This window comes from Nicotiana tabacum, chromosome 4 (assembly GCF_000715075.1).
Source record: "Nicotiana tabacum cultivar K326 chromosome 4, ASM71507v2, whole genome shotgun sequence".
Taxonomy (NCBI): Eukaryota; Viridiplantae; Streptophyta; class Magnoliopsida; order Solanales; family Solanaceae; genus Nicotiana; species Nicotiana tabacum.
This window is the reverse complement of record NC_134083.1, coordinates 17,903,503-17,913,388: the sequence shown is the minus strand read 5'-3', so window position 1 is coordinate 17,913,388 and position 9,886 is coordinate 17,903,503. Positions and strand designations below refer to the sequence as shown.

At 35.3% G+C, this 9,886-nt stretch overlaps 1 protein-coding gene across 2 annotated transcripts; it reads right to left on the bottom strand.

The window, feature by feature from the left end:
• Window positions 1–2,096: 2,096 nt before the first annotated feature.
• On the bottom strand, window positions 2,097–7,141 carry LOC107774407 (ACT domain-containing protein DS12, chloroplastic). Of its 2 annotated transcripts, XM_016593927.2 has the most exons (11): window positions 6,480–7,141; window positions 5,921–5,978; window positions 5,693–5,815; window positions 5,479–5,573; window positions 5,316–5,400; window positions 5,153–5,212; window positions 4,840–4,895; window positions 4,601–4,706; window positions 4,448–4,516; window positions 4,240–4,329; window positions 2,097–2,473 (listed from the first exon to the last, which is right to left on the bottom strand). In XM_016593927.2, exons 1-10 carry the CDS (start codon window positions 6,614–6,616, stop codon window positions 4,267–4,269), a joined length of 852 nt encoding a protein of 283 aa, XP_016449413.1. In that variant the 5' UTR covers window positions 6,617–7,141; the 3' UTR covers window positions 2,097–2,473; window positions 4,240–4,266. The 2 variants fall into 2 exon arrangements, with proteins under 2 accessions (XP_016449413.1, XP_016449412.1); XM_016593926.2 differs by lacking the exon at window positions 2,097–2,473 and having other exon boundaries at window positions 4,086–4,329.
• Window positions 7,142–9,886: the final 2,745 nt, after the last annotated feature.

Sequence of the window (9,886 nt, the reverse complement as noted above, 5' to 3'; positions counted from 1 at the left end):
AGAGATTTTCTTCTTCAATTGTGTGTATTTTTCTATCTATTACAAAACCTTTATATGGACATGAAAAGTGAAGAAAAATATGTCATTGAATATGTCATTAAGCATTTGAGATGAAAATCATGGAAGAAGATAATGGAGGAAGAATAGACATCCACCATATTTAATTTTCTTATAACAGTCATGTGGCTTTTAAATGAATGATTTTATTGAATTTTTTGAGAGATGGTTAAAGTAGTGGATTAAAATATGTACTAATCGGGTAGAGTTAATTCTCTTTTACTGTACTATGTAAAAGGTAAAGCAAGTCAACTTTATTGAGACAAGGAAGTAATTATAAAAATAAAATTTACATGTGCAACGTTAGACAGAAGGTGCGTTAATCATTTAGGCTCATGGTCCACGAGGGATAATCACTACACCCTAGGAAATTTAATTGATTTTTTAATATTTTTATGGTAGTCCACAATATTTAATTTTTTCAGATATCAGGAAAGAATTAACTTTTTTGCTCCAAGGTATTTGTTATATTTCCATTGCAAAAAGTAATTGCAAAAAGTAAGGCTAATATGATAATTTTATTGTTAACTAATACTAAAAGGTGGATTTCTTAATATGAATGAAAATAATTACAAAAATCAATTAAAATAGACCGGGAGAGGAATTAGTTATCTCGATCTTCAAACTTCAATTAATGCCCGAAGAAATGGCGTTTAGTACTAAAGTCTTGTGCAGGCTACGATATGAGAATTTCTCTCTCAAATTCCTTCAATGGCCTATCTTCCGCTTTTGTTTCATAGAATGTCTCCATATTTGTAGATTATCCTTTCTTTCATAAAAATTGGTAGAATTCAAGACAATACATACACTGATAATTAATTTGATACTACGAATCGATGATAGGTTGCAAGTTGCCATACTTCGAGAAACCAGAGAGAAGGATATTTGGAAAATTTCGTTATGGGGTACGTAATATCAGGTGTAAAGTTAAAAAAAAAGTCATTTTTCATACTTGTGATTAAAAAATAATCACATATTAAAAAATCATTAAAATAGCCAATTTTTGGAATAAAAATCCAAGATGCTAACATGAAGTATCACTTTTTTAAAATTCGAAATCCATGACAATATCATGTTTACAAAAATTAAAATAATATCCTGGATTTTTCACTTGTTTAAGTTCGAAATACATAATTCTGTCATGGTGTTTTTGCTTAAAAGTGGCTACGTTTCAACGAAATTTTCAAATATTGATTATTTTTGAAAAAGCTGTCCAAAAGGTGGCTAGCTCGTCAATATTTACTAGCCTGAACGTTAAAGCCGAAATAGTGTACCTTGACGAACCAAAATGAGCCCAATCGTTAGACCAAATCTATCACCTGGGGGAGAAATTAAAAAATAGCAAGATTTACGATTGATAATTAAAAAATAGCTACAGTTTTAAAAGTAATCGAAATTTAGTCACTTTTTATGTAAAGATACATCTGAACGAAAATACTGTTCAAAATCCGAAAAATATTCAAGCATAATATACGGGAGTTCCAGTATAATATACCGGTCCAGCATAATATGCTGGAAGTTCATACACAGGTGCTCCAATCTCTAGTATATTATGCTGGAACTTTCCGCGTGTTGGAGTTCCAGCATAATATGCTGGAAGTTCATACACAGGTGCACCAATCTCCAGTATATTATGCTGGACCGGTCCGTGTTGCAGCAAAATAATGGCTATTTTTCAATGACTTTACAAACGCTAGTTATTTTTCAATTACCAGTCCGAAAACTGGCTAACCCGCGCTATTTTTACCTGAATTGGCCCTTTGGCAGCTGTACCAATTTAAACTTTAAGTTTTAAACTTTTTTTTTTAAAATCCCTCCCAAATTAGGAGGATCTATAGTGTTTCCACACTTCCCTCCAGCGTGACTCGAACCCAGGACCTAACGGTCGTAGGTGGAGGTGCTTTTACTGAGCAAGTCTCACTTGTCATTTTTAAACTTTAAGTTGTATGTAACGTATAATTTTTTTTAGTACATTTCTAATAAAAAAGTTATTTTTATAACATTATTCTTGAAATAAAACAATAAGGAAAAGAATAATATTGCAAGGAAAAGAGAGGTAATTCTTATTGAATATCAGATAATTTATAGTGGGGTAAAATCTCTCTATTTATAGAGGAAAAATAACTTAGCCACAAAGTAATAAACTCTTTAATTAAAAGACAGACATTTACTCTAAGTACAATTCTATTCGTAACAATTCTTTAACATTTTTGATAACGGTAATATCGAGAATTCATCATATGACAATTGTATGCTTGCTTCAACCGATCACAAACCTCCTCCTTTATCCGATACATAATGAGCAACAACTTTAATGACTTTCTCTTGATCCTTAGGGTAAAATATTTCGATACGATCATTTGGAAGCTCCAGTTGTCATCATGATTTTTTGTTACGCTCTTGATCTTCACTTTCTCTGCATTCAATTTGATACTATTATTTATCATATATAGGTCGTACTTTTTCTGTGGTAAGCTTTTTGTAACGTAAAATCAAAATAAATAAATACAAAAGATTTACTGAAAATAGTACTTGATGTCGTGCTTGTGTTCATGTCGCACTTATTATTATTACAACCATCATCATTATTTTTGTTATTGTTACTATTATTATTATTACTCTGCTAAGATTGGAAATCCGGGTAGTGCGGAATATAGCCAAACAATGGTATAATGACAATAACAAAGACAATGTAAGTTGATAATAACGGCAATTAAAGAATTTAAAGAAGACACAAATTTAACGTGGTTCGGTCGAGGTGACCTGCGTCCACAAGTGGAGAGGAGCAATTTACTATAATAATAAGAGTGCAAAAAAGAATACAAAATTAGAGTAAACACTCTAATTAATCCCAAATACCCTAAGAGAATAACCTCACAAGATCACTCCAAAGAAAGGGTTCACACAAGTGCTTCCCAACACTAACTCTCATACAAAATACTCTTAATAAAGGAAGAAAGGAAGAAACAAGAATTGAAGACAAGTCTTGTTGGTGTGTCTAAAATGAACTAATGGTCTTCCCTTTTATAGGCAAAAAAGTCTTGACCTCTTAGGTGTAAAAGAAGAGATACAACTTGTGCAAATAATGTCTAACACACAATGCAATATTTTTGGGTCCAAAGAATATTACCAACAAAGTCTACACTTTGCAAAGATGCTTATGCTTATGTGAGATGGACTCCATTTAACAAAATAATGGTCATATTACATACTCTAATATTTTCTGTGTGTTGATCATACCATTTAAATCCTATTTAATTAATCTCAGTTGTTGTGAAAGTTCAATTTCTAAGTCTAATAATGCATGCAGACCTAGTCTTAACAATCTTGAAACTAGTAAGCTGATCTAAAGTTCCAGCAATTTAAAGTTTCAGACATCGGTATGTGGAAGAAAATAAATAAAACCGCTATAGTCTTTCAATTATAAACAAGACAATAATTGAAACATTGGTGCCTTGGCTTACATTATCAATTAGTTCCTCCAACGACCAGTTGACATCGTCAACAAAAATAAAAAATAAAAAATAGATAAAAGAGTTTTGGGATATAGTAAGAGAAGCAGAATATCCATTCTTCTTAAATTATGAAGGCTGTTGTCTGTGCAATTTGCACTGATCCACTTATCTCTTTTCCATAGATAGTATGTGGTCCATTTTTCTGTGCTTACTCTGTCCTCCTTATCCTCTCAAACTCCTCAAAATTCATCATCCCCCTTTCCATTTTCATAATTTAACAATACTACTAATAAATATGTCCGGAAAATAGAAACACGAATTTTCAACGTAACACGATAATTAATTGGACCACTGAATTTTCAATACTTTGCTTGCCTGAGTCGAGGGTGTATATATATCGGAAATAATCTATCTACTTGCACAAGATAGGGGTAAGTTCTGCGTATACATTATACTCCTTAGACCCCCACAAGGTGGGATTACACTAGGTTTATTTTATTGATATCAAATAAAGTTGAAACCTCAAATTTGGGCAGTGATAAGCATTAACTAATAATGGGAGGAAAATGGCTCTTTCCACTTGTCGAAAGGTATATTCAAATTAAGTTGAGGTATAGAATGGTAGCATTTTACAATGTTAGCGCAGTAATGAAACAGTATTTCCAGATTTCATGCATGTTTCAGCACGCTTTTTGCTGCGACAGTTAAAAGTGCATGGTTAAATTACCAAACTGGTGATCTTCTCCGCACTGTATTAAAAACTCGACTCTTCTGTTGTTGGTCTCCTTAAGTAATAGCGTAGACTGTTTTCCAGAACCTGAAATGTTACAGATTGTTGTTTGACAATGATTTATATCAAGCTAAATATAATTGTAGACAAATAGCTAGCTAAATATGACGTCGAAATTAAATTGCTTTCACAACAGGTTGCTTACCTGTTGAAGGGGCTTGATGAGAGCTTTGTTCTTGTAGCTTACGTGAAACTTTGCCTTAGCTAGCAATCCCTGTAACAAAATCGATGTATTATCCTGTAATATTTAAAGAAGTGAAATGATATTATGAAACAACTCTAGTTGTAAAAGTCTGACCTCAGTGTCAAACTCTCCTGATTCAACATCAATGTTTATTTCAGTAATGATCTTGACGAGATCAACTATTAATCCAGGTCGATCTGCTGCCTCTACATACAGTAAGCTGCAAAACAGCAATGTTTTTACTGTCAGTCTTTCAAGTTATGCACGTAACGGCATCTTATGACCATGATACTTGATTATCAACATTAGTCTGAAAGCGAATCACGATAAACTATATGTATATATAAGCTGACCTCCGTTCAGGACTATCGTCATAGACATGGATATGAGTTGCTATGTCCACATCAAGCTGAAAATTGGCACAATAAACAACAGAACAAAAATAGTTAACATTACATTATAAAAGTTAAACTGCTGTTTCTGCATCTATCTTGTAAATTATTAGGGAGATGTTTTTGCTGTCAATTATTCAACGAGCATTAGGCAATCCTGACTAGAGTTGGCTGGAGACATACATGCAAGTAGTTCAAGAAATTACTGCAGGCAGACTCTTTAGTGCGTTCGCACATGCAAAATTATGGAATGCAATAACAAAGTATTTACAACCTTTTGATTTGGTTGATAAGCACCAAAGACTTCACCCATAGCTAACAGGGCGCTAGATTCCTGCAGCAGAAATTATGCAGTAAGAAGAAGCAGCAAATAAAAGATACCACAGAGGTACTCTTAACAAGCATCCAATGTACGACGGCTGAAATTGCAGCGCTACCGGATGGAACTCAATCATATTGTTGATAATTGTCAAACGAATTGCTTCTAGTTGCTCTGGATCGTCGACCTTCCTACCAGTAGAACTGGAAAAATCCCCAAAAATAGAACAATCAGAATTTCCATAAAAGCGTACAAACATAAAGTAATCCAACATGACTTACGCATTTGTTATGCATAATGTAGTATGTTTCCCTGATGAATCTAGACAGACATTAGCTTTGACAACATTTAGTCCAAGATTTTTTAGTGCACTCATCTGTAAACACATTCAGTAAAAGTTAGGCCTATACGCGAGAAAGATATGCTGCCAAATGACTCCAAATATTTATCAGCAATAATATTAAGTATTTGAATCAAGAAGATAATGAATCCTACCGTGTCAACAAGAGCTCCAAGGCGATCACCAAAGGTGACCTCAACTACAGTTGCATCAGGGTTCGAATCCAGATCTATTATGACTTTTGGCGTCGGGACAGCAGTCTCTTGGGAACTTCCGTCCTGATTCCCCAGTCCCATGAATCAAAAACAAATGTCTCAATTTTTGGAAAACAAAAAACAAGGGCAAAAGTTATTTCAATGAGTTATTAGTATATAGTTAGATACCTCAACAGCTGCAGCTGAGGATGCTTTTGGAATAATTGTACTCTCGGGAAAAGCTAATCTGACATAGCAGAACATGTTGATTATATTCTGAGTCAGGGCACCCAAAAGTACATAGATTCCAGTATAAGGTAATTTATGAACTTTTTCCACTGCTAAATATCAGCAAGTCCATGAGTAAAAACACATCACAGAAACTTCATTATGATTAACGACGGATTCATGATTAGTCCCGTTGCATCTCCATTTTAATCAAACAGTCCTTTAATATAATTTGGGATTTTACTTCACTACCTGTTTCAAGATCCGTGACAAGAACCGGGACAAAAACTTCAATACTACTTGCAAGAGAAAACAAGATTCTGAAACTACAACTGAAAACAGATAAGCATCAAATTGCAAACAGAACATGAAAAATAACTAAACCAATCAGCTAAGATGATGAATGCACCCAAAAACTCCAATTAAATGGATAATTTCAAATGTTTGGTATGCCAACTAATTAACCAAATTTAGATAGAAACAGATATCAAGTAGTGAGGCTGAGGAAGCAAGTAATTACCTCTTAGGAGCAATGCATATTCTCTGTATAGGTTCCAAACCAAAAGAACTCCTGAAGAAGCATGGACTAGAAATCGGCAGTTTCTCAATTGCTTTTAAATTAGTGTGAATCCCAGAAATTATCCCACAAGAAGCCATAGCCAAAAAATAGAAGCTTTGAAATACTAAATAAATACTAGGAACAGTAAAAAGTTGTTTTTTTTATAGTCTGGGTTGCTTCTTGAAATAATATACTACTACTAAAGGAAGGAACCAAAAAGAATCACGGAAATGGAAATAGAAGAAAACAAGGTGGTTTTAAGTGTAGAAGCAATAATCTTGCTTGTTCTAGTAATATCCGCCATTCTAATGGAGCTGTCTTTATAGTAGTAGTAATATTTTTTTATGTAACGTGAAAGGCACAAAATTATGGGCCTTGTTTGTCTTTCTTGATGAAAGCTGAGCCTTAGAAAATTACTTCAATTTTATCTCACCTTTTTGTAGTGTGAAGCTGTGATTGATTGTGTGTGAGAGAGACAAGGCAACAGAGAATGAGCAAGATATCAATGATCCTCAAAGCTACCTCCTCATCCTTTTTTTATTAAATTACCTTCTCATCTTTTACCTTCCCACTAAAAGAGTCTAATAATAGTGACACTATTGGCTACCAACAATGGGACCTTCATTATCTTCTCCTATGACGTGTAAAATTTTGATCTCTCTCTTTTATTTATTTCTTTGGGATTTTTTTCTCTCACCTGTAATTGGATGTTGACACCGCACGTGCTCAAATATGATAGAAATATCTGTTCTACGCTGGAAAATTCTGGTTTTGGGAACTAATTTTAGTGCAGACGTATCTCCGGTATATTGATGGTAGGCTAGAAAGTCGTGTTTAGTCGTAGTATTACATTTAAATTATTGTATTTTACTTGTGTTTGAATTTAAATGTTAGTGTATTGTACTTATTGTGTATTTTATGTCTTGTAGGAATTAATTTCGAGTAAAAATAATATTAAGAAGCTAAATCGAACAAGTTGAAACTTTGAAGTCTGAGTAAAAGCCCAAGGGATTAAACCGGGATCACGTTCGGGGGTTAAAACCAAGTCTAGATGTCAAAAAAATGAGAAAACGAATTCACTCTGAGAAAATTGCACTATCGCGCCACGAGCCTCATAGAGCTAGTGCAATTTTCCTGCAGAGTGAAGATGTAACGACCCGACTGGTCGTTTTGAGTATTACAACCTCGTTCCCCCATTTACTGCTCAATTTATACTTTACAGTTGTTAAGTGACTTGCCGGGGTGATTAGTTCGGGTCCGGTAAGGTTTTGAAATTATTTGGAACACTTAGTTCCAAGGTTTAGAACTTAAATTGAAAAGGTTGACCGGATGTTGACTTATATGTAACGACCCCGGAGAATTTTTGCTAAGGAAATTAAGGTTTTGTAGTGTCGAGGCAGATCAATTAGTACAAGGTTGTAGAAATTACTCGCGGCTCGGACTTTTTGGGTTGAACAATGCACTGGGAGTAAAGGAAAGTTTTCGGCAGAAGAAGACATTTCTGCGGCCCACTATGCGCTCGCAGAACCACTATGCGGACCGCATAATGCCCGTAGAGTGAATCAGAGGCGGGGCAAGATAGGAGGAAGTTTACGGTACATTATGCGACCGCAAATCAGTTCTGCAGTACATTATGTGACCGCAGACCAGTTCTGCGGTGCATTATGCGACCGCAGAATAGGTCTGCATGCCGCATAATCACCGCAGACCCAACCAGGCAACCCTAATTTTTGGAGCTTCAGTTATACGGTCGATTTGCGGACCGCAGACGTGTTATGCGGTCGCATATGCGACCGCATATCTGCGCCGGGCTTCAATTTTTTAAATTTTTGACCCGACCCTATTTCGATATATGGAATTGATTCCTATAATTTGTGTTGACTAAATCGAATTATTTATGACTAGATTTGAGGCTTTCAGAGACCAATTTGCGAGGCAAGGATATAGGGGAGTAAGAAATTACACGGTTTGAGGTAAGTAACACTTCTAAACTTGGTTCTAAGGGTATGAATCCCCGAATTTGGTGTTATATAAATTATTTGGAGGTGACACACACGATAGGCGATGAGCGTGTGGATATGCACCATAAAAATTGTGACTTGAATAAATCCTGTGAAGTTGTAAAATTAAAGAATCATGTTATTATCTGAACATTTTCCACGTGCTAGAGAAATTGAGCTGAGGTTCTTATTAAAAATCATGTTTAGGCTACGTGCCAATATTTTGGGACCCATGGGGTCGTGTTGCTGTTGAATTAATTATTTTTAAAAAATATACATTTTCACATTCAGTCATATTCGTCCATTGTGAAGATATTTATGGGATCGGGTTGCGCGCTGCGGCATGCCATATTGACTTTATATATATGATTACTATATGGAACGGGGTTGCCCGCCTGCAGCAGGCCTTATAGGCTTTATTATTATATGGATCGGGACTGCCTGCCTGCAACAGGCCTTATAGGCTTTATCATTATATGGATCGGGGGTGCCCACCTGCAGCAGGCCATATCGACTTTATATCACGCTTGGGCTGAAGGAGCCCCTCCGGAGTCTACACACCCCCAGTGAGTGTAGATGATTATATATTCGGGATAGATTTCCCAGGGTATGGACTTGCCTTACTTATTTATATTGTGATGAATTTCCCTGGACATGGATCTTGTTCGTATCATTTACATTTGGGGATAAATTATCCCATGGCATGATTGGCCTTATACGGTACTGAATGACTGACTGTCAGTCGATGTGTATGTATATACGAGATGGAATATCCGCTGGATTGGCCATAAACAGTACTGAGTAATCGAATGAATTGTGACCAGTAGTACATGAGGTCTTTCCACTAAGATGTCATATTCCTTATACCATGCAGTATTGATATATTTTTTGCTTGTACTGAGTTTAACTATTGAACTTGAAAGCATGCCTATATTTATGTACCAGTATTTATGTATTGGACTGTACATGCAGAGCTCATCACTACTTTCACCCCACAAGTTAGTCTTGTTACTTATTGAGTTAGTTGTACTCATACTACACTATGCACCTCGCATGCAGATCCAGGTGCTTTCGAACACGGCGACCGTCAGATCTCAGAGTGCTATCAGTTAGAGACTATCAAGGTAGCTGCCTGAAGTCCGCTGATCTTGACTCTCTTTCTTTCGGTTATTGTATTGTTCTATACTTTCAGACAATATTTTTATCAGCGGACCTTATATTCATATTAGATACTCATGCACTCAATGACATCAGGTTTTGGGAGTGTTTATCTTTGTATTTGTGAGATTCTTCCGCTGAATTTAATTATCATGTTTTCAAATTTAAAAAATATAGTGGTTTATTGAGATTGTCGGCTTGCTTAGTATT

Bases quoted from the DNA above. Each gene is read 5' to 3' on its own strand.
- LOC107774407 (XM_016593927.2), bottom strand. From the start codon at position 6,616: ATGGCTTCTTGTGGGATAATTTCTGGGATTCACACTAATTTAAAAGCA. The intron at 5,213-5,315 runs GTAGCGCTGCAA...TTTCTGCTGCAG, and splicing joins ATATGATTGAGTTCCATCCG to GAATCTAGCGCCCTGTTAGC. The intron at 4,517-4,600 runs GTCAGACTTTTA...ATTTTGTTACAG, and splicing joins CAGGAGAGTTTGACACTGAG to GGATTGCTAGCTAAGGCAAA.